Consider the following 26,316-nt stretch of genomic DNA (forward strand, 5'->3'; position numbering starts at 1 on the left):
AGCTTAATTAGCTCATACAGTCTGACACAGACATGTGAGAAAACACTGAAACACTAACACTATTTTAATGTCATTCTACATCTTCTTCGCTGACTTAACATCTACCTACAGTTTCATACCTAGTAGAACAGAACAGCCTCCAACATTGTCAACCATTTTGGTAACTGGTCTCGGGGAGAAGACACGCACTCCCAAGTACCCGATAACAACACCTCCAAGAGAGCGTGCAGGGCCACTCAAATGACCGGCAGAGTTATGCAGTATCCTAATTGGTGTAGCATTTTCATGAGATGACATACCAAGCTGAAACACATTTTGCAGATTTATGTCAAAACTTTAACAAGTTTTTAATGTAAGGCTATAATCTCCAAACATTTTCAGGCTACAACTTCATTATTTCAAGCGAAATTCCCCTCACTGACAACTTTAGGCCCTGGTTCATTCTACACATCTTCAGTAAACATTAAAGATTACAAAATACACTACAAGGACACAATATATTTCTGACAACACAATACCCTAGACTTAAAATTCATAACTGGCACAACCAGTTTGATAATGCATACTACACATTTAACATTCAATACACACATGCAATACTAACGCACCTCTACTCGAAAAAGAAGGGAAAAGAAGTCATACATACCTGTTTGGCAATTGCTTTATTGTCAGCTCTGCTGTATACTTTTCTGATCTTTGCCAATGTAAGCTGTGACACAGCTTTTGCATTTAATCCAAATATTACTTTCTCCTCTGCGATTAATGATGGTAGTGGTTCAATCCCTAACAAAAGGGAAGACCACTGTAAAACACAAAAACTACTACAACTGACAAAATATTATTTTACCTATCAATTTTCTCTTTTAAGAACACATTAGCCCACCACCTAGTAGTCTAAAACGAGTAGCAGTTAAGGCATTGCTTTATAATGTTTATGAAAAAGGTAAAAACACATTTTTATTTATAATCATTATTATAAAATTTCCCAGTACCATGTACCACAATTGAAAAGGAGGCATGCAAATCCTGCTACAGAAAGAAAGGTGTTGACTAATTGTAGCAGTGCACAAGTTTTCCACATTACAATAACCTAATATTTGATCTGTAAACTAAAAGATGTATTATTACATGTGAAGAATAAGTAATAATTAATCGTGGGCACAGGCACTTTAAAACTAACTTGAATTTCCAACTTTCAGAATTACTGAAATCCCTTCATCAAGATTAAAGGCAAGAGTTAGGTAAGAAACAGCAGAAAGAGGTATAGTTGCCGAAGACAAGGATTACCACTTTGTCATTCACCTGACCTACGTAATATACTTATCACACCCAACAACACACTTAAATCATGCCTCCTTACCTGTGTGACTGAACCCATTGTACATCTGTTCTGAGAAAACAGGCAAGAACATAAATCATAGTTTCACTATCGTTACAAAACATGTAACTAAAAGAATGGAGATTTGTTAGTGTACACATGTTATCTGTCAGTTACCGTGCATGTCTGACCTAGCTTTTTATATTGATTTCACTGGTACTTAGAAATTATTAAGAATGAATGGCCACAAGAAAATTGCCTACAAAAACAACACAGAACAATGTATTGCTGAATAAGTTATCAAACTTAACAGCAGTCATGGATTCTTATTTTACGGATCATGCCATTTGGCTTCCCTCACTCAACATTATTTCCTCAAACTTGTGGAAATAGGAATTCACTACCCATGTACTTTTTATTAACTTGACGCATGTATTTTATTTATTTAATTAATTTTCTCATTCACCTACCTTCCCTCCTCATCCCAATGTTTTTTCTTTCTTCCTGCCTTCAATTATCTTTTGCTTTACCATGCACCCTGTAACTCCTTTTCCAGTTGAACATTAAATGAAATATGTGATAGGTTCTAAATATTTCAACAAATATTTTGCAAAAACTGACAGGTTTATCTTTTTGAGAATGACCACTCCACTGTATTTTTACATCTTTAAGACTACCGTTTCCCCCCTCTAGCTTGAATGAAATGAAGCACATATAGTGCTACACTCTCATTTTTCTACTTGGCTGCTCTGCCACTTCTTTAAAGATGACAGAGAGAACTCCCATTAGAACACTTGGGAAGTTGGCGCCACACAAGCCTAAGTAGTATTAACAAAGAAAATAATTATTGATAATATAATGTAAATGGACAGATAAAAAAAATTTACTCAACAAGCAGTGGCAGGGGAGCACACACACAAAAGGATTTAACTTTCACAAGCTTTCGGAGCCAGTGGCTCCTTCTTCTGGGGGAAGAACTAAAGGGGAGTAAGTCTCCCCTGACCTGAGGTCCTGGGTGACTTTTCTAAACTGTTGTTCTTTCCATAAAGCTTCCACTCCTTTTCCTTCACCCCTTCCCCTTCAACTCTTCCACCAGAAGAAGGAGCCACTAGCTCAGAAAGCTTGTGAAAGTTAAATCCTTTTGTGTTTATGTTCCCCTGCCGCTGCTTGATGAGTAGATTTTTTTATTTGTCTATCTACATTATATTACAAGTAGTGATTAAGTATAAGTGTACCCCCTTCACACATTTAGCTCAAATAATTAACCACAGTCTTTAGGCCAGGTGTCACACTGTTTTCCATCAGAATTGCCTTGTGGTAAAAACAGCATCTGTGTAAAATATCCTACACTTCTTTTAACAACATGCTGCTCCTGTGTGTAACAGATATTGCTAGAAACATCAGAGCATACCAACAATTTGCAAGAGAAATGTTCCTCATTTTGTCTTTAGTCAATGATTTAGATTGATTATCCTTTGAAGACCACTTCACTTGATTTATAAAGGCTGACTCTGAGAGACTATTTCATGCATAAATAGTCAAAATATAGTCTGGTATATTAAAAATGATGGAGCAGTATAATACATAAAAGAATAATCTCCATTCAGATAAAGAGTCATACTACAGCATCACAGAATGATTCAGTTCGAAGTCTGCAAGCAACTTTAGGATGATTTTATCATTACAACAGTCACATAAATGGCAGTACATACACAGAACAGTGAAATCAATGGCCTCAAATGTTATCACCCCTTTCTTAAACCTTACCGAGACCTGATAAATCATAGGATCACAACACAAATGTTAATTACTTTTATTGTACTATTACAGATATGTGAGTAGTTGAAGCTTTCAAAACAACCTGATACATCAATAAAATTTTGAAAATGCAAAAGTATGTTCTAGACTGCCTGATATTTCAACTGAGAACAAACAACCATTTGATTAGCTAGATGTTCACATCATTTTGTGTAACAAATTAGTTAATTTAACACATTCCACTCAGGCCATAGTGACTGCTGCAGCCTCCGGGTGACAAACTTTTTCCACTTCCTTGCATGTCCTGCTCAGAAAATTAAGGATTCAAGCAGATTACCATGCATTCCAGAAATACCGTCATTGATTTAAAAAGGATTATCATCAATTTCTGAACCACATTCTTCAAGCACAATAAGAATTTCATCATCAGTCAAACTCTTCCCCATTTAACAACAAACTGTTGCAAGCAAGACAACTATGGAAGTGAGGTACACCAACGAATATGTGAAAACTGATTACACCCGTAAAATGTTTTCAAAGTTACACAGCACTTTGTGGAAGTAGGGACATCCATTTTGTGGCTCTCCAAAGCACTAAATGAGTGAACAACTGACTTCCAGCCATCACTGCTTGGAAACAATGCATCGTGGAGTAACAGTCAAGAAAGAGCACTGAGAGACTCTCTGAATGCCAACTTTTAGGGAAATCACAACACAATGTAGTTTCTACGGACAGTGACCAGACTGAATTAATTCCTGCACAAGTCTTAGATCTGCCAATTTCTTTTAATTTTATCTGTACAGAGAATGTTAATTTGTTTTTGTTGCATACATCCTGAGCTAGGTTTTACATTTGTGCATTCTTCGTCATTGAAATTTTTGCAATATAAAAATTCTCTTTCAAATACACAAACAAAAATTAAGTACAAGTGGTTCAAATATTCATAGTAATTAAAATGCAATATACCATTAAGTTCCGGTGCTTGTAAACTGCCCATATAGTGTGGCCCTAGTTGATGCAAAAGAGAGACAGTCTGTGGGCTCAGAACCTCTTCCAGCAAGTGGCAAGGTCCTTGTTTCCAAACAAGTCGCGAGTTGCGACGCCAGACTGGCGGCGTCCCTATGTACCCGTACACTGATGATGCCACAGTCAGATTTGCTGCACCGCCTCCTGGGTTCTGTGAGATGTAGTGCAGCTAGACAGAAAAAGAGAGAGAGGGATCTCAGTCTCTATTATTAATAATCAATGCACAACAGAAGTGACACATTACAGGAAATTTGTTAGCTATAAAATGAAATTTGTTGAAGAAAAACATTACATCAACATCATCTCATTCATGGTCAGAAAACAGCACAATGATGTAATGTTTCATCTATAAATCAAACATTGTACACTGCATAAATGTTCTGAAACTATGAAGTATTTATACATGCACAGTCTGAGATTATATGACAAGTTGCGATTTTATCTGAAGAAAAGCGAGTTGCATAAACTTAGCCAGTTGACATCATTTGGCAAGTACAATTCTCCCACGTGCTTCAGCAGATACTACATGCATGTGGCCTTCTGCCATGTGTGTCCCTCTAGCATCACAGCTTGGAAAGCTAGAGTGCTTGGTGCAGGCCAACCATATGGCCACAGGTGTTTCTTCCACATACTTCAGTGTAAATAAGCACATGGCTTTCCATTTCAATTTGTGAAGAGACTTCAGTGAAAGTTTACAAGAAAGACCACAATTCTAGTGATGAAAATAGTGATAAAAGTGTAACTATTTTGTGTATTTATTGTGGTAGAGGCCTCTCTTTCACAGTCGCAGTTTTACAAGTAATATGGGATTATTCTGTCTTTTATGACTGTAATAAAGTATTTTGCTGTTTATTTAAAGCATCTTCTGTGGTGACTGCAAAAAAATAAAAGGGAAACAAATCTGGGCCAAATAATACTTTATTACAGTTTCAAAAGGTGTAAGAACTCCTATATTACTTGTAATTGTTACAATCACTGAAGCTTCAAGAACAAGACTGGGCTCAATTTTCAATGAATATCTGGGAAACTGAAAATACGATGACATTGCCCATTCTCCTACAGCACAGGAAATGATGTGACTGATTTCTAATGAAAAAATGCTGTGTCCCTCCACATCTTCCAAGACCCAATGTAAAGCAGTCATCAATCCAAAGACTGTGTTGAACACCATAGTGCTTTATATTCATGGCAGTGTTAGAGGTGGTATGCCGTCACCTTCTGCTGACCTTTGAGCTGACTTACCAACCCAGTTACAGGTGGGCTTTTTCAGATCAATGAATACTGCCAAAGATGAAAGAACTGATAAGTGGCAGTTTACCACTGAGCCATTTCGAGATCTATCACACCAAAACATCGTTCTGAACCTGCATTGCTGGTAGTGCACAGTTTCTAAAATATCCTACAAAGTACTTAGTATCTGATTATTTAAGCAAATGTATGCACTTTTTCCAGCAGAGTGCCCATTACAGCCCATCTGCTGAAGCAGCCGCAGCATATTTAAACTTGGCACAAGTGATTTTTAGAAAGATTCCACTAAATTCAAAAAATGCAAGCTTCTGTTAAACTTTTCACTACAAGCATTAATTCTAAGAACAACTATTCTCTGAGAATATTGCTGTCTGCTGCTTAACATCTGTTCTGAACTGTGGTCTTGTTACAGTTGTTTTTTGTCAAAACACTACTAGAAATAGAATCTTAATTTTTCCATATGTTGATGCAATAGTCCTATGAGGACTATTATTGCATTGATTTGATTATTTCCTTGGATGACATTCACAGAGTGATGCAAAAATTTATAAATAGTGTACATATATTTTTCTGCACTATGAATCGTACAGCATTTAACACTGCTGGTGCCCATCCCATGAAAGGTAATGTTTTCTTAGAATTTTTTGCAATCAATCATCATGTAACCCATACTCATTCTCTTTTATTATGCACCTCCAATAAATACACTTACTATGTGATACGGCAAATCTCTTGCATCTCTGCAATTTCTCCCTGTTCTCAAAGAACTGAAAGCCTATTTAAAGTTGGTGTTTCAGAGTACACCAACCGAAAATTGTTACCAATTTTGTAACTGCCTCTGGTATATATATTTGTCCATTGTACACTGCTTTTAAGGGTGTAATGTATAATGTCTTGGCTAAAAAATTTCCTTCAATAACCCATTACGAAAAAACTATTACAGCATATACAGAACATAACAAATCAAAATGACTGAAAAGTGAAATACGAGTTCGCTATAAGAACAATGTTTTATATCCAAATGAAAACGGGAGCATTATTAAAGAGAACAACCAAATACCACAGCATCAAAATGGTACATTTACTCTGTTATTCTGGAAAAATATTAAAAGTAATCAGCAAGTACTCCAGATGAAAGAGGTGTTGAGCATCAGATACGTACATAGCTAAGGTGCTAAAGCATTTGTTAGTGTAGCTCATCTGTCAAATATTTTCATTCTTCAGCAGAGCACATATGAAGGGGTCGGCAGAAGAAAATGCCAAGCATCATATTAGTAGGGATTAGCCTGATCAAGTTATCTATTCTGCTTTTGAGTGCTCCATAAGCTGATAACAACTAGTTCCATATGCACCACTCGAATATACTGTCTCATTGCTCAGTCTTGTTGTATTTATGTCCTTGTCTTTGAATTTAACCAAACTTGTATCATGCAGTAATGCAAAAGATGCTATTGTGGGTTAGCACTGTCTTCAATGGACTACTCCACACACACACTCACTGATCCCCTCATTGGGATGCATACAGTGTTGAAATGACTGAGAATACAGAAGACTCAAAGAACAGTTCCAAGAATTGTGACCAATTATTTTCCCCGTGACAGAACATTATAGCAATATTAAAATACCCACTGCAGGCAATAAAACAAAAACACTGTGCAGGACAGTTGTTCAATTTCTGAGTATACAGCTTCACAGAGATGACAAACAGCATGTTACTCTCTTCAATATATATGGACTATATCTGCATGGGCAGATCACATGACTAATGAGGAGGTACTGAATAGAACTGGGCAGAAGAACTGGGCAGAAGAGGAATTTGTGGCACAACTTGACCAGAAGAAGGGACTGATTGGTAGGACACATTCTGGGGCATCAAGGGATTGCCAGTTTAGCACGGGAGGGAAGCGCAAAGAGTAAAAATTGTAGAGGGAGACCAAGAGATGAATACACTAAGCAGATCCAGAAGGATGTAGGTTGCAGTATCACACCAGTCTTTGGACTGAAGACGACTACAACAACAACAACAACAACAACAACAATATTTGTTCAACAGTCTAACATCTCAACTAAAACACACACTAAGACTGCTCTCGAGCACAAAACTGCCTCAGTCTAAACACATCTGTCTCATTTACCTACTGTACGCCCCTGGCATGGTGTACGTAGACTCCTTTCCACTTTGTCATTTAAGTGTGAATAGGCAGTTCTGCCAGCAGTTCTCTAGGTGCCTCCGTTTACAGCATCCAGAAGGTTTACAAACACTAGCAGTGAATTTGTCTTACTGCATGGAGATTATTTTGAAGGCCAACAAAAGTTTTGTTTCTCTTGTGTTACCTTCAGATTACGTTACACACACCTCTTAACAGTCAGACAAGGAGTTGTGAGGCAATGAGGGCAGAAAGATAAGCTTACAGGAGTGAATTCCACATATCATGGAATTTATCTGGGAATATGTAGAAGAAAGCTTTACATTCAAAAAAATCAAGGACAGATGAAATTGGTGTCAGGTATTTCTGTTTACACAGAAATAAAAAAAAAAAATATTCTTACAAAGGCCCTAATACTTCACCTGTGTTCTTTCTTGAATTACAGTTATAAAGTTAGAGAAATGAGGTCACATACATAAGTCCACTGGCAAAATTCTTTTTTGCTCCATTTTATTAATGGAATATGTAGTGGGATACAACAATATATCACACACAGCAGAGGAACACAAGGGTGTTCTTTCTACATAAAGTACATGAATGTACACACTAAGAATACTGTATCCTCTAAATTACTTTGTAAGAACTTTGATATGTGATACTCACCAAACAGTGGAGGCAGTGAGGAGCAGAAAGGTACATTTAAAAGTAAACTGTCTCACCTCAGTACCAAACTGTCTCACCTCAGTACCCAGAGATGACAGAAGTCGTGAATTTGAAAAATTGTGCATGTATAAGTGTGTGTGTTTTCTGTATGTGAAGAAAGACTTTGTCCAATAGCTTATTCTATTTTTAAATGTGCCTCTCTGTTGCCCAGCACCACCTCCATGTGGTGAGCAGCGGTCTGTCCTATGCACATAGTTCAACAATAAAAGAAATTCATAGATGGAAAAATATGTAAAATACGGAAATGGCAATGTGTGTGGGCGCGTGTAGGTATGCACTTTTACTGGAGAAAATGCAGAGCTTGAAGGCTACTGTCAATACTGTTTTCTATCATGTGTTCATGTGTTCCTGTGCACCAAAGATTGGTCTGTTATAGGTGAGTGATTGCCTTTTCCTTATTTTATGTACTATTCTCACTGCTGTTAATCCATCCCAGATTATCCATTGTTTCTAAGAACTTTACACTTACAAATGTTATAATTTACTCTGAAATAATTTCAAGCACTACACACAAGAAAGTACCTTTCTTGTATGCACAGGGCGTCCATCAACATACAGAGAAAATGTAGAATTCTTAAGGACAGCTCTATTGACAATTAGCACTAGATGGTGCCATTGACCTTCTTGCAAAATTTCTGGACACCAAATTCTCACACCCGAGTCTCCCATTGGCTCTGGTTCCCATTCTCCTGCATCTGAAAATAAAAATGTGTGTTTATGCAAATGGATAAAACAGAAAGTACAGAGTGTTTGGAAACGCCCATTACAAACTTCTAGGACTTGTAGAGGGGATTGAGTACATAATATTTTGAGCAGGAACCTATGTCCGGAAACTTACCATTTCCATTCTACAGTTGTTTCCATTCAGATGTTCAAATCATCAACTTCTGCTTGAGGAACTGAATTAGATGTGATACAGTACAGTTGTCAGGTAACAATTCAAAGGGAGACATAACAAAACATTCATTTATGACTTCAACACATTTATTTGTATTAACACTTGAACACTACTAGTTTTCATTACTCCAAAATGAAAAAGAACCCAGCATACTGTAAATAAGAACAGTATCGATGCATTAAAACAGCTGCTCAATGTGGTGACCACCAACGCTTTTACATTGTACCTGCAAAGCATGTTCTGGTACATGCTCTCCATCCCACCTGGTGTCTCTTCAATTTCTAGCACAGTGGCCAGAACTAGTGTCAGCAAGATCTTCCTCTGACTCTAAGGTAGTCTTGTAAATTAAACTTTGCATAAGACTCAACAAGTAGCAGTCCTTAGGAGTTAAATGCAGCAATTACGGAGGCTACACAGATGGACCACCTCAGCCTATCCCTCTTTTAACATATTGTTTGTTGAGATGTCTCACATGAGAAGTGCGGTGGTGCACCATCATGCTGAAACTACATTTCCAGATGGACAATCAGTGGTATAGCTTACAAGAACATGTACAGTGCATTCTGTAGGCAGATCAAGTACGCAGGTCCAGTTAGCTTGAGTGGAAGGAGGTACAGCCCACTCACTTGAGCATACAGAATACCTGCCCACATGTTAATACCAAACCGGTGCCGAAATCCCTGAACACGTGTGGCATGAGGATTTTTGTCTGCCCAGACACAGCTGTTTTGCGAATTCAGAACACAACCCCTATTAAATTTAGTTTCACCTGTGAACAGAACTCGCCGTGGAGACGGGATGTGTTGATGCAGCGGTGCAGGAACCACATGCAGTAGGTAACAACACCCACTGCACGCACATTTGTTCGAATTGTAGTTGATGGGTTCTCTTCAACGTGATGCAGTAGATCTTCAGGAAAATTTTTGTGAAACAGCTGACTAGCAGCTCTTCCATTATCTTGAGCCTCGCCATATGCAAGGAGCATGTCTGTGCATTTTGAAAACATGTACCGAACCATGTTTATTGTACCAGAAACACACAGGCACTGAAGAGGTCTCACAGTTAAATCACATCAAGTGACCATCTCATATCATGCCATCCTGTCTACCTATTGTATACCAGGACAAGCAACTCTGAGACTTTTCTCTTTCCCTCAGCAGAAACTGTGGTAGAATGGGAACAGTACATTTCCGGACATGGGTTCCTATTCAAAATATTACATACTCACTCCCCTCTTCAAGTCCTCAAAGTCAGTAACAGGAGTTTCCGAAGATCCTGTATAAGACAGTAGTACATAATTGATAATGTTTTCTTTGGTGAAGCTCAAAGCAAGAAAATAACTGGGTGGTTTTGGAAATCAGCCTTTTGCAAACACAGTAAGTTTATTTTTTATACTTTTCTAGACATGTTTCGACACCAATGTGTCACCTTCTGTGTGTCATATTTTATTACTGTAAAGTACAATATCACATTTGTAATAATTTAACTGCTGTAGGCCTAAGAAATACAATATTTGCAATTTGCTTCATTTTGTTTGAACACTCACATTAAAATTACATCGCTAACTGAACTGTTATTATACATCGATTTAAGTGCTTGTTTTCGTCAATTTTTTGACAGCATGTCATCTGCAAACTAGCTATGAAGAAAATTATTACATATTTGTTTAGAGCTGTTTCGAGGGTAGAGGTTATGCACGTTTCTGTACTTACATTTTCCGTCCTGTTTCGTGTCCCAGCCTCAATAGTTTACCAAAGATGCATAAAAATAACTGTCCAATCAGGCCCATAATCAATTTCAAAAATGCACCATCTTACCACCTAGCTAGACACTTACATTGCTAAAGAAATTATATACTTTCACAGACAACAGAAACCTAAAAAATACCAGTGAACTGATAGAAAAGATAAAAGATATAAACATAACATCAACAGCAACTCTGGTATCTTTTGACATCACATCCATGTACACAAATGTGCCAGTAGAAGAAACAATCAGCATTGTTAAAAAGCAGCTGCAGTATCAAGGACGCATAACAAGTACATACATAGATGAAAACCACCACCAAAAAAACATGGATACTGATCTGAAGATCCTCAGAGAAAGCAACGGTCTATCAAAAACTCACAATAGAGGAGAACTGCCACATACAAAGAGCAATAATACAGGGAAAGAGAGTCCTGAATGAAAATATAACACTGTGCAACAAAACACTGTTTGGAACACTCAATGAACTATACAAAAATGACTCCCCACAAAAAACATAAAAAAGCTTCTGTTTTCTGGGTTCTCAACCCACCTCTCTCTCTCTCTCTCTCTCTCTCTCTCTCTCTCTCTCTCTCTCTCTCTCTCTCACACACACACACACACACACACACACACACACACACACTCAGATCAGTGCCATAACAAACACAAGATCAATGATGAACAAGTGAGCAACGACAACAACATGACACCTCTCATTCAGTGTGTTATCAGAAGTGTGTGTGCAGATTACATTTCACCACATTTTGTGTAAGTGCACGTGATGTGAAGTAGTGAGTGGAAATTTGTGATGAACTGAGTGAAAACAATGCACCAAACAGCAGCTGATTGAGACACCAACCAGCGACATGAAACAGGATGGAAAATGTAAGTACAGAAACGTACCTAACCTCTACCCTTGAAACAGTTCTACACAAATACGTAATAATTTTCTTCATGGCTAGTTTGCAGATGACATGCTATCAAAAAATCGATGAAAACTAGCACTTAAATTGATGTATAACAATACAGTTCAGTTAGCGATGTAATTTTAAGGTTAGTGTTCAAACAAAATGGATCAAATTGCAAATATTGTATTTCTTAGGCCTACAGCAGTTAAATTATTACAAATGTGATATTGTAGTTTACAGTAATAAAATATGACCCAAAGAAGGTGACACATTGGTGTCAAAACATTTCTGGGAAATTATAAAAAAATTTAAAAAACTAATTGTGTTTGCATAAGGCTGATTTCCAAAACCACCCAGTTTTTAAATCACAAACACAGAAGAAAGGAAAGAGGAGCTTCAAACCTTAGTAAGAAAATAACTGTTTATTCAGTAAAAAATGCTCTCTGATTGTAATGCATAGTTAATTACGATAAATAACATAGTGCCTTACAGAAGGATATTCCTCAATGGAAATTGGTTAGGATAATTAATGAGGCCAGGACAAATGTTTTAAGAACAGCTTACAAGAAATGGCCTGGGATGAAATTTATAATGAACCAAATGCTAACATCAAATTTGATCTATTCTATGGTAAATTCATATCATTATTGAAAATAATAAATCAGAAAGGACGTTAAACAGCCATGTAAAAATCCGTGGATCACTAGAGGGATTAATTACCTTGTGAAAGGAAAACTTATCTGTTGGCAGGAACAAGTAGAGATCCTGCAGTAGTTGCACACTACAGAAACTACTCAAAAGTACAAAGGAAGGTTATTAAAAAAATAAAGGAATATGTATATAATGTCAGATAATAGCAATTCTGACAGCAGACTTAAAGCAATATGGAATGTAGTGAAATGAGAGACAGGACAACCAGCCACAGAACAAGTTAACATCACTACCGAACTGAATGGAAGGGCTATAAATGATGAGCTACAGGTAAGATATATATTTAATAATCATGCCTCAAATATAGTGCAAAGTATAGGACAAACAGTTCAAGAGAAAAATCACAGTAGTATGTTGAAAAAGTAACTCTCATAAAAATCAATCACATGAATGTACCATCAACTTCTTCTTCTTATGAAGTTAAGAAAATTATACATTCTCTCAACAATGAAAGCTCATCTGGTTTCATTAGTGTTTCCAATAGACAACTAAAGATTTGCTCCCATACAATAAGCCTGGTCTTGTCCGAAATGTATAATGTGTCAATAACACGGGGCATTTTTCTAGAGATGCTGAAATATGCTGTCGTTAAAACCCTCTTTAGGAAAGGTAATGCGAGAGATGTCAATAACTACTGACCTGTTTCACTGCTGACATCATTTTCCAAAATTTCTGAGAAGAAGATTTATTCTAGATTGGTATCTCACATTAGCGACATTAATATCCTCAGTAAATCACAGTTTGGGTTCAGAAGAGCTGTCTATTGAAAATGCCATTTACACGTTCACTCATCAAATAATATACAACAAGTACAATTAGTTCTTTTTGCAGATGACACTAGTATTGTAATCAGTCCAAGTATACAAACTGAAACAGAAGAAGCGGTAAACAACTTTCTTAAAAGTATCACTGATTAGTTTTTTGTGAATGGTCTCACTGTCAGTTTTACAAAGACACAACACATTCAGTTCTGCATGTCTACGGGCACTACACCAGTGATTTCCTCACCACATGGAGACGAAATAATAAATAAGGTGGAAACTTCAAAATTCTTAGGTGTCCATACTGATGATAATTTAAACTGGAAAAAGCACATTTTGGAACTCCTAAAACAACTTAATACAACCACTTTTGCACTCAGAATCACTGCAAATCTTGGAGAGAGACGTATCAGTTAGTTGAGATATTTTACATATTTTCGTCCAGTATTGTCATAGGGAATAATTTTCTGGGTTAACTTATCTTTAAGAAAGTGTCTTCATTGCTAAAAACATGCTGTAAGAATAATATGTGGTGCTCGCCCACAACCTTCTTGTAGACATCTGTTTAAGGAGTTGGATGTTCTGACTACTGCTTCACTGTATATTTATTCCCTCATGATATTTGTTGTAAATAATCCACCACAGTTCAAAAGGAACAATGATGTACATAATAGAATACCAGAAGAAAAAATGGCATTCATTACTCCACATTAAAGTTGTCTTTAGCATCAAAAGGGGTGCACAATGCAGCAACAAATATTTTGGATCGCCTATCCAGTGATATAAAATGTCTGACAGGCAGCAAAGTAAAATTTGGAAAGTTTCTACTTGACAATTCCTCCTATTCCACAGAAGAATTTCTATTAGCGTAATGTGTAAAAGATGGTGGATAGGAATTACTAACTCACATCTGTATAGCCTTACCATGTGTTACACTTATCAGTGGTGTAGTACATCGAGATGTGCAGAACTGAACACCTATCTTTTCAAAATTCAGAGATTTGCAGAATCTCAGTCAATGATACTGTTAAGAACATTTTTTACCATTTCTTCTGTTTTGTATGCAAGCTTTCCTTCTCATCCTGTACAGTCAGTCTCCCATGACCTAGGGTTCTGGGTGACTTTTCAAGCTCTACCCTTTTCCTAAACCTCTCCCATCCTTTTCCTTCACCTCTCTTTTTCCCCTTCAACCCTTCGGCTGGAAGAAGGAGCCACCGGCTCCGAAGGCTTGCATAAGTAAAAGCTCTTTTTTATGCGTGTGTTCTCCTGCCACTGCTTTGTGAGCAGATTTTTCTATCTATCTAATTACATTGTATAAAAAATGTAATTACATTGTATAAAAAATGTAATTAGATACATAAAAAATCTACTTACCAAGTGGCAGCTGAACACACACACACACACACACACACACACACACACACACACACACACACACACACAAAGAAGAAGGAGGAGGAGGAGGAGGAGGAGGAGGAGGAGGTTATAATCAGGCAAGCTTTCGGAGCCAGTAGCTCCTCCTTCAGGCAGAAGGGTTGAGGGAAAAGAAGACGGGTGAAGGAAAAGGATTAGAGAGGTCTAGGAAAAGGGGTAGCTTTGGGAAAGTCACCCAGAGCCACAGGTCAGGGGAGACTTACCAGACGGGATGAGAAGGAAAGACGGATTTCTGGCAGTCCCCGACAATCACACTTTTTACCTATACAATTACATTATTTTGTCAAACTTGATTGTTTCAATTACATTGTATGTATGCTTGGATTGATTACAACCAAGGAACAATGACAGGCCATAGACTGAGTTTTGGAGAACTCCATAAGCGATTTCTCTCAATCCTCTGATTACATTAGTTGAATTAATAAGTACAACTTCCTGTATTTGAGACAGGAATGGGAAGGTGCCAGAAGTACAATGCAAAAGGAGAAGGCCCAAAGAACCCAGGAAAGAGATGTGATTCAACAAAGTAGAAACAGGAGAAGGATTTGAAGCAACCTGGTTGGCAGCCATGCACTCTGTCATCAGGCCACAAGGGGCCCATCGGGACCATCTGACTGCCGTGTCATCTTCAGCTGAGGATAGGAGGGGTGTGTGATCAGCATACTGCAATCCCAGTCATTATGATGGTTTTCTTTGACTAGAGCCGCTACTATTCGGTAGAGTAGCTCCCCACTTGGCATCACGAGGCTGAGTGCACCCTGAAAAATGGCAACAGCGCATGGCGGCCCAGATGGTCACCCATCCAAGTGCTGGCCATGCCTGACAGCACTTAACTTCGGTGATCTGACGAGAACTGGTGTATCAACTACAGCAAGACCGTCTCGGTTGGTAGTCATACCAATAAAAAAAATGTGTGCAATGATTGCAGCAGAGTTGGTAAATGACATGGTAGCTTTCACAGGTGACCCAGCCCCTGATGGGGTAGGATAAACCTGTCACAGGAATGGAATAGGAAGTGCTGGGTGGGTGGATTGAGCAGGTTTCACACCTGGGTCTTCTGCAGGGATATGATCCTTGCAGCAAGGGGTTGGGATTGGAAATGGGATATGAATGGGCTAGGATGTTGTAGAGGTTGGTTGGGTGATGGAACACCACTTTATGAGGGGTGGGAAGTTTCTCAGGTAGGATGTTCCTCATTTCAGGGTACGATGATAGGTAATCAAACTGGTGGAAAAGGATGTGGTTCTGTTGTTCCAGTCCGGGGTGATACTGGTTGATGAACGAATGAATGGGACACTTCTTTGTGACTGGTTTGTCGGGGTGGTGGGAAGATGGGGGTGTGAGGGGAAATGGTATGGGAGATGTGTTTGCGGACTAGGTCTGGGGGATAGTACCTGCCTGTGAAGGCCTTGGTGAGACCCTCAGCATACTAAGCAAAGGAGTTTTTGTCACTGCAGATATGCTGTCCCCAGGAAGCCAAGCTGTATGGGAGGGTGATTTTTTGGTGTGAAATGGATGACAGCTGTCAAAATGCAGGTGTGGTTGGTGGGTTTAATGTGGACAGAAGTGCAGATGGAGCCATCAGAGAGGAGGACGTCAACTTCTAGGAAGGAGGCACGCTGGGTTGAGGACGATCACGTGAAGTGGATGGGAGAGAAGGTGTTGAGGTTGTGAAGGAATGAAGATAGGGTGCCTTGATTCTTTTTACATTCATATTTAGATATAAAGGAAATGGCTCAAAATGTTTCAACAAGAGCCACTTACTTCCATGAACATTAATAACTTTACTGAATGTTATATATAGAGTAATAGAAAACTTTAGGACTAACTCAAATGTACACCACCACCACCACCACCACCACCACCACCACCACCACCACCACCCAACCCCCTTAGTGATAGGGTCTAAAAATCTGCTGCTTTTATAGCTTTAGTATAGTGATATTGCTGCCAATTGTGACATAGCTTCTTAACCCCCCATGTGTGAACATTGTTTAAATCTTACTCTATTAATTTTGTTCATCAGATCTTCCCCAAGTTTCCACTACTCATAATCGTTCTTGTGGCCTTTGTACTTGTCCATTCATAGCAATACAACAAATGAGTTGATGTTTCAACAGCTGTATCACTAATATTATCGGTATCCCCATTTGAGAATGTTTTCAGTAGCTGTTTAATTCACCTGTGGATAACTTTTACAAGGATATTGGTCTTGTCATGGTATTACAGTTTAAAAACAAAAACCATAAGTCACATATACACGCATTTACATAAATACATGTCCAGTTTGAGAAGGATGGGATGGATAGTTGACCAGGCTTTACAGAGGAAAATAATTTAGAGAAACCACAGAAAACCTGTATCAGGATGGCTGGATAGTGACTGATGCCTCAGTCCTCCTGAATATGAGGCCAGTCTGTTTAAAACAGTGCAACCTCACTGAACATTACAAACACTCTTTCATAAATCAGGCCCATCGTGACAATGTTTAGCTTTGATATTGTGTGTGCTACATCCCATATGCTTCTCTCAATGTTAGTGCTATCTATTGCAAAGCCTGGAGTCAGGGTTTCAATTTACAGAAAAAAGATGGATAGATAGAAAGAAAGAAAATGTTATAGTGCAAAAGTTTTGTGTAAAAGAAAGAGATGATTTACTATTACTATTACTATTATTATTATTATTATCTTATTTCCTTTCTCAGACCTTAGGTCTGGTTAAAAATGGAAAGTGACGCGGACCTTGCTCAAGCGTGACTTCCTTTTAACTGTACGGTATCTGTTATATTGCATTTAGGAACTTTCGGGTGATTGAACATGTATCAATAATTACAGATTTCTGTAGTTGTATATATATGTTTGGATGTAGCTGTATTGCATTGATGTACTGGTGGATATTGTGTGGTATGACTCCTGTTGTTGATAGTATAATTGGTATAATGTCAACTTTATCCTGATGCCACATGTCCTTGACTTCCTCAACCAGTTGGATGTATTTTTCAATTTTTTCTCCTGTTTTCCTTTGTATATTTGTTGTATTGGGTATGAATATTTCGATTAGTTGTGTTAATTTCTTCTTTTTATTGGTGAGTATGTTGTCAGGTTTGTTATGTGGTGTTGTTTTATCTGTTATAATGGCTCTGTTCCAGTATAATTTGTATTCATCGTTCTCCAGTACATTTTGTGGTGCATACTTGTATGTGTATTATTTTTGCTACATTGTCATGTCTTCTGGGGTATTCTGTATTTGCTAGTATTGTACATCCGCTTGTGATGTGATCTACTGTTTCTATTTGTTGTTTGCAAAGTCTGCATTTATCTGTTGTGGTATTGGGATCTTTAATAATATGCTTGCTGTAATATTTGGTGTTTATTGTTTGATCCCGTATTGCAATCATGAATCCTTCCGTCTCACTGTATACTAGGGCCGTTCAGAAAGTAACCTCCGGTTGATTTAAAAAAATACACCAAGTTAAATAAAAATATTTTAATATATACATCTTACAACTACATCTTTGCACTATTTTTCTACATAGTCTCCATAGCGATTGAGGCACTTATCATATCTCTTCACAAGCTTTGAAATTCCTTCTGCATAAAAATCACCCGCTTGTGCCTGGAGCCAGCCTGTGACCGCATCTTTGAGCTCTTCGTCGTCATCAAACCGCTGTGACCCGAGCCATTTCTTCAAATGCATGAAGAGGTGATAATCACTTGGCGCCAGGTCTGGGCTGTAAGGTGGATGGTTGATAATGTCCCACTTGAAGGACTCAAGAAGGGCCGTTGTTCTGCGAGCAGAGTGAGGACGGGCGTTATCGTGCAAAAAAATGATACCGGAAGTCAGCATACCACGGCGTTTTTTCTGTATAGCCCGTCATAACTTTTTTATTGTTTCACAGTACACGTCTTGATTAATGGTCGTACCACGTTCCATGAATTCAACCAACACCACCCCTTTGGCATCCCAAAACACCGTTGCCATCAGTTTTCTGGCAGAAAAATCTTGCGAGGCTTTTCTTGGTTTGGTAGGCGAATTTGAATGTGCCCACATCTTTGATTGTTCTTTTGTCTCAGGGTTCACGTACTTAATCCAGGTTTCGTCACCGGTCACGATTCTGTTTAACAATGGTTCTCCTTCGTCCTCATAACGTGACAGAAAGTCTAATGCAGAGGCCATTCTTTGAGTTTTGTGGTGATCGGTAAGAATTTTGGGCACCCATCGTGCACAGAACTTACGGTAACCCAATCTTGCTGTCACTATCTCGTACAAGAGAGTCTTAGAAATCTGTGGAAAACCAGTAGACAACTCCGACATTGAGAAACGTCGATTTTCACGAACTTTTGCATCAACTGTCTGAACGAGTTCGTCAGTCACCAATGATGGTCTACCACTCCTCTCTTCATCATGAACGTTTTCTCGTCCACTTTTAAATAAACGTACCCATTCACGGACAACTCCTTCACTCATAACTCTTGGTCCATACACGGCACAAAGCTCACGATGAATAGCTGCTGCAGAATATCCTTTGGCTGTAAAAAACCTTATGACAGCACGCACTTCACATTTGGCGGGGTTTTCTATTGCAGCACACATTTCAAACTGCCACAAAAACTAAACTAGCGCAGGTACGACCTTCACTCAACCACGGCTTGATGCCGACTGACCTGTTGAGTGCGTGAACGCACAGATGGCGTCGCTACTCCCCCCACAACCCGCACTGTGACCAATCAGAGGTTACTTTCTGAACCGCCCTCGTATATTGCCTTTTCTTAGCCATGTGTTGGATGCGTCTTGATCGATGTGTGGCTGTGTTAGATGATACGGGTGCTTGCCATGTAGTGTTCTCTTTTTCCAATTTACTTTCTTCATATCTGTTGATGTTATGTGATCTAGAGGGTTGTAGAAGTGGTTATGAAATTGCAGTGGTGTAGCCGATGTATTTATATGAGTGATTGCTTTGTGTATTTTGCTAGTTTCTGCTCGTTCTAGAAAGAATTTTCTTAAATTGTCTACCTGTCCATAATGTAGGTTTTTTATGTCGATAAATCCCCTTCCTCCTTCCTTTCTGCTTAATGTGAATCTTTCTGTTGCTGAATGTATGTGATGTATTCTATATTTGTGGCATTGTGATCGGGTAACTGTATTGAGTGCTTCTAGGTCTGTGTTACTCCATTTCACTACTCCAAATGAGTAGGTCAATATTGGTATAGCATAAGTATTTATAGCTTTTGTCTTGTTTCTTGCTGTCAATTCTGTTTTCAGTATTTTTGTTAGTCTTTGTCTATATTTTTCTTTTAGTTCTTCTTTAATATTTGTATTATCTATTCCTATTTTTTGTATGTATCCTAGATATTTATAGGCATCTGTTTTTTCCATCACTTCTTTGCAGTCACTGTGGTTATCCAATATGTAATCTTCTTGTTTAGTGTGTTTTCCCTTGACTATGCTTTTTTTTTTTTTTTACATTTGTCTGTTCCAAAAGCCATATTTATATCATTGCTGAATACTTCTGTTATCTTTAGTAATTGGTTGAGTTGTTGATTTGTTGCTGCCAGTAGTTTTAGATCATCGATGTATAGCAAATGTGTGATTTTGTGTGGGTATGTTCCAGTAATATTGTATCCATAATTTGCATTATTTAGCATGTTGGATAATGGATTCAGAGCAAGGCAGAACCAGAAAGGACTTAATGAGTCTCCTTGGTATATTCCACGCTTAATCTGTATAGGCTGTGATGTGATATTATTTGAATTTGTTTGGATATTAAGTGTGGTTTTCCAATTTTTCATTACTATGTTTAGGAACTGTATCAATTTAGGATCTACTTTGTATATTTCCAATATTTGTAGTAACCATGAGTGGGGTACACTATCAAAAGCTTTTTGGTAATTAATGTATGCGTAGTGTAGCAACCTTTGTTTAGTTTTAGCTTGATATGTCACCTCTGCATCTATTATCAGTTGCTCTTTACATCCTCGTGCTCCTTTGCAACAGCCCTTTTGTTCTTCATTTATAATTTTGTTCTGTGTTGTATGTGTCATTAATTTCTGTGTAATGACATAAGTTAATATTTTGTATATTGTTGGTAGGCATGTTATGGGGCGATATTTAGCTGGGTTTGCTGTGTCTGCTTGATCTTTAGGTTTCAGATAAGTTATTCCATGTGTAAGTGTATCAGGGAATGTGTATGGGTCTGCAATGTAACTGTTAAATAATTTAGTTAGATGTGAATGTGTTGAGGTGAACTACTTTAGCCAGAAATTTGCTATTTCATCTTTTCCAGGGGCTCTCCAACTGTGAGTAGTATTAATTGCTTGGGTGACTTCATGTTGCAAAATTAGCACTTCAGGCATTTGTGGTATCATCTCGTATGTGTCTGTTTCCGCTTGTATCCACCGTGCATGCCTGTTATGTTGTACCGGGTTTGACCATACGTTGCTCCAGAAGTGTTCCATGTCTGTTATGTTTGGTGGATTGTCTATTTTAATGTGTGTGTTATCTATTGTCTGGTAAAATTTCTTTTGGTTTGTGTTGAATGTTTGGTTTTGTTTCCTTCTATTTTCACTTCTTTTGGATCTTCTAAGTCGGTTGGCCAATGCTTGTAATTTCTGCTTCTTTTCATCTAATTGCTCAATCGCTTCTTGTTGTGAGATTTTACCTAACCTTTTTCGTTTTTTTTCTGACATTTCATTTCTTATAAATTGTATTAGCTGTCCAATGTCTTTTCTCAGTTTTTCTATTCTGATCTGCAGCCTGTGTTGCCATGCTGGTTTTGTGGGTTTCTTCTGTGTGTTGGTTTGTTCTGATCTCTGCCTAGTGTGTATATTTAGTGTAGTGAGTGCTCCTATATAAACCAGTAGTTGTAACTCTTCCATAGTTGTGTTTTCATTTATTTTGTTGTGTATGATTGTGTTGATAGTTTTTATTGTTGTTTCGACTTGTGGGTTATTTGGCAGTCTATGCAAGAATGGTCTAATGTCTGCATTTGTGTCTTTGTATTCTATATATGTCAGCTGAAATTTCTCTTCTATATCTAACATGTGTGTCTCTTCGTGTTCTATTTGTGATTGTTCTGGTGGCTGTCTTAAGATTTCGTTTTCCTCTGATTGTTTAATTGATGCGTATTGGTCTTTGTTTGTTTGCTCTGGGATGTTTGAGTCCATTACTGTATTTTCTTCTTCTTCTTATTGCACATTATTTTGTTCAAGTATTTGTTGTACTTGTTGTTTGATGTTCTCTAATTCTGACTGGGGTATCCTGTTATTTTTGATTATTACACGAATCTGATCAGCTAGACGTTGTTCTGTTAAAAATTTTAATTCTGGGTATCTGGTAATAAATGTTGTGTATACTTGTGATCTGTATCCAGTTGTGTTGGTTCCTAGGTTTGTTGATTGGTAATAACAGAACATGAGGTGTCGATTAACTTCATCTGACCATCTCATCCTCTGTCTTTGTTTTCCTTCTAGGGTGATTTCAGGAAGCATATCCTGCAAAACACCTCTATTTGGATTTAAATCATTTTCCAGTTGGCTAGCAGTGTCGTTACCATTGTGGGCGGGCATAGGGTTCAAGCGTCGTCCCCGACCATGACGGCGCTTGTCCGAGGCTTCTTTAGTTCTGTCCTGAACCAACTAATCACACTAAAAGGGGGGTTAGCCCTATTAGTGGTTTGTTCTTTTCGTTGCCTTTTACAACTGGTAGAACATAGCAGAGGCCTATTCTTTTCCCGGGCCTCCACGGGGATTATTATTATTATATAATTCTGTTAATTTTTTTATCAAGCCCATTCTCTGTGTTAGCTAAGAAATTCTTCACTGGGTACAATCTACAGTGTAACAGCTCCTTTTAAATGCCTTTTTAAGTAAATTCATTTTAGTAATCTCTTTAAAATTGATATTGGTCAGAAGCTGAATACACTTGGATTAGTAACTGTAATAAAAGCTGTCGTCAACAGTCCCGATCACTGATATAAATGTTGAAGCACAGTTTTGTATTTATCTTCACTTACAGATTTGAGGAAAACTGATTACAACGATAACGTGTAAAAATTTCAAGCATTTGGATTTCAAACCCATACAGTTCTGATGTAGTAGCATAAAGGTATAAGTAATAATAATAATAATAATAATAATAATAATAACAATAGAAGAACATTACATAAAATTTCTTGAAAGTTTACAAAAAGGAAAACATGAGCATTAATGTTATAATTTTATGATCATATAAACTAGAAGAAAGAAGGAAATGTAAAACAATGAAAGGCAGCCATTCGCCAGCAGATTAATGATGGGTGGTGCATAAACATACTTAAAAAATAAAAGTTCTTATCATTCCTAGCTTTTTGTTTGATCTCATAATTTCGTTTTCTACTAAAAATCTTTTTTCTTAAATCACCACATTACATGAAGCCCTAGCCCAATATGCAAATTTTATATGCCACTGTAATCAAATATTAAAACTCAATTACTTACTACTATGGGGCATCACAGTTTCTTGGGTGGAAACAATTACAGCCTTGTCCCTTGCTGACAGCACTACAGCTAAACAAATTAGATGATGATCGCGGCCATTGCGAACAAGTGTGAGCAACCGAACACAGTGTGGATCTGTGCGTGGATCCGAAAACTTGTCTACGCAAATCCATGACGAGTAGCTCAAACCAGTCTGTGGTGGGAACATTCTGTCACCTAAAATCCAGATACAAATAAAATTAAAATGTAATACAATAAATAGTTCTTGTGCATGAGTACAGGTATGAAACCTCAGTGGTTAACAGTGCAGTTACCATACTCAAGGAAATTAAAAATGTTAGTTAGCAACATTTATCAATTAAATTTGCAAAGCATGTACTAACTATTGTAACAATGTGAGAAAACTGCTGGCTCTATGACCTAGAAAATTGTGCAGTCAGTGCTCAAACATTTGCAGCTTCTGCATTTTCCTGTAAACTTCCAAAACATTTGTCATTGATTATTTTTTACTCAATCAAGCAATGGCCCAGAGGTCAGTAAGTTTAGAAGATAATTCTTTGCTATGACTACACTTACAAAATCAGAAGGTGTCATTACTTGCGACTCACTTTTGTGCACGACACAAACTTCAAAAGTAATTTATTTTCAAGAAAAAAGCAAATGGTTTCAAGAGGGCACATAAAATAAGCTAAATTGTAGTGTCAAATAGACAATATTTTTATAACCACACATTTTATCATCAGACACATTGATGACCTAATGTGCTTACAGATATGATTTTCCACACACATCATAAGTATTTGGTGTAACAATTGGTTTATACACTCCTCTTGGGCGTAAGGAGAACGAAATTGAGAGTTGGAGTTTGAATGCATAAGTTTGTGAGATGGAAAAGACGGACAAGACAACTAATCCACACATAATACTACAAGTACATACAGAATAACATCTTTCGTGACAGTGTTGAATGAGTGATTGCTGTGATCTGGATATATGGAAGGTCAGAAACTACCATGTGAAACTAGTAAGTACTGTCTCTTTTTAATATTTTTCTGTGGTAGTTTATTTTGCCAGTAAGTCCAAATAAGGCGTGAATTCAAATGTGCCAAGAAAAATTGGGTGCCATAGGCTGTTAGAACTATTATGGCCCATTTAACATATTGTACCACACATGGCATGTCAACTGAGAAGTAAGTCCATGACTAACATACAAGATGTTCATAATTCAAGTTTCAGTTTCAAAATTCTGTAAACAGAAAACCACTCCTCACAATGACATCGAATTTGAACAGCATATTATTGAAGCAAGGGAAAACACCATGGGGGTATAAAAACAATTTAACGAAAATCTGACCAATAGCTCCTTGAAGCATCACACACTGCTGGTAAAGCTCTTTTACAAGAACGGTGACTGTGCGCCAGTAGCCCTACAGGAGTTCCACACATTCAAGGGTACGAAAACAGGCATTGGTCTGATGCCTGCTAAGACTCTGGAGCAAATGATTTCAAGATTCAAAAAGACAGGTTCCTTTGAAGTGCAATGTGGCAGTGGGAGGAAAGCCACTGATGCGACATTTGTCGAAGATGAGGCCACCGCATTGCAGGAGGCATCAAGCAGTGGTGTGCAAATACACAGTGCATGGGGAATTCCTCGAAGGTTTGACATGCCATTGAGGGTGGTGCATAAAATCCTATGAAACATCCTGCACTTCTATCCATATGAAATCACCCATATTCAGAAGCTGTCCTGCCACCAAGATATACTTTTTCCCTGGAATTTCTTGCTTGCATGGAAGCAGACAATGAATGGCAATGAAACATTCTGTGGGCAGACAATGCTCATTTCCATCTCCAAGGAAACTGCAGAATATGACCAACAAAAAATTCGTTTGCTCATCAACTGGTACAACTTTATTCTGCAAAGGTGACTGTGTGGTGGAGGTTGATGGCACTTAGTGTCGCAGGGCCATATTTTTTCAAGGAGACAAGTCCTGCCAATCCTGTTACCTCATCACTGGTAAAAGCTGCAAGAGTCTTTTGCACACCAGCATCATCCCAACCCTTCAGCAGTGTGTACATGTGTGTAGGATCATTTCTATCCAAGATGGCACTCCTCCACACACTGCATAGCCAGTGAAGTGGCTGCTGCAGAAACATTTCGGAAATTTAGAATTATCAGCCATCATTTTCCTACAGCCAGGATGACCACATCACCCGATCTCAGTATTGTGTCCGGGCTCCACTTACAAATGTAGCTGAATTGAAGGTATGCATTTCACAACACATTCTGAACATGACCTCCAAGACATTCCAACCTGTTGTGGAATGTGCAGTTTCTTGATTTCAACTTGCGGCAGAAAACGGTAGACAGGTTATTGAACATGTCTTGCGCTAGTCTCATGACAATTAGAAACCGAAGTCATTTTGGTTTTTACGTGGTTTTTGGTTCCAGAATGACTAAAAACTGATTGCAATTCATCTGCCATTTGTAGCTGACTCCATTCATGTTAAGACACTTACAGCACCATCTACGTTAAGACTCTTGCACCACCATCTACTTGTAAAATTTTCTTTACATTTTTTTTTGTGCATGATGTTTCCACCTGTGTCAATAATATGCTTATCAAATTTGACATCATTCTGAGCAGTAATTCTCTTTCTGTAGCATGTAAAAACTGGAAGTATAATTATGGACAACCTGTGCTTACAAGAGAGAAGTGAAAAACTAGTATTTATCAGAATTGAGCTGCTGTCAACAATATATAGGTCTGCTGCAGATGAATACGGTTCCAGAAGATCCAAGAAAAGAAGAATCAGTCATAACATGAATGTAGCTTACTGGCAAACAGAGATCCAGATGAATGTAACTCAGAGTACCTATTTAAGCTGAAGAATGTTTATTAAAGTGAGTTAGGATATGTGCTACCATAAAAGACAAAACACATTTCAAAGTATGAAAATGTAGGGTTTTCTAGCAATAAAAAACACAGTATGTCAGGAAGAGGCTGTCAATTGTAGGGCTGACATTCTGCAAGACTTTACAATCAATATGCACCAGAATGAATTTTCACTCTGCAGTGGATTGTATGCTGATTTAAAACTTCCTGGTAGATTAAAACTGTGTGCTAGACTGGGACTTGAAACTAGGGATCTTTGTCTTT

The 26,316-nt window shown here is 37.9% G+C and overlaps 1 protein-coding gene across 1 annotated transcript in view; it reads right to left on the minus strand.

The window, feature by feature from the left end:
- Positions 1-26,316, minus strand: part of LOC124777290 (WD repeat and FYVE domain-containing protein 3) — a 299,899-nt gene that overhangs the window by 165,113 nt on the left and 108,470 nt on the right. Inside the window, exons 19-23 of the mRNA XM_047252642.1 lie at positions 23,156-23,371; positions 8,743-8,915; positions 4,043-4,271; positions 647-783; positions 120-303 (exon numbers count right to left, since the gene is read on the minus strand). Coding sequence (XP_047108598.1) covers positions 120-303; positions 647-783; positions 4,043-4,271; positions 8,743-8,915; positions 23,156-23,371 — 939 coding nt within the window. The remainder of the gene's footprint in view (positions 1-119; positions 304-646; positions 784-4,042; positions 4,272-8,742; positions 8,916-23,155; positions 23,372-26,316) is intronic.

This window comes from Schistocerca piceifrons, chromosome 1 (genome assembly GCF_021461385.2).
Source record: "Schistocerca piceifrons isolate TAMUIC-IGC-003096 chromosome 1, iqSchPice1.1, whole genome shotgun sequence".
Lineage (NCBI taxonomy): Eukaryota > Metazoa > Arthropoda > Insecta > Orthoptera > Acrididae > Schistocerca > Schistocerca piceifrons.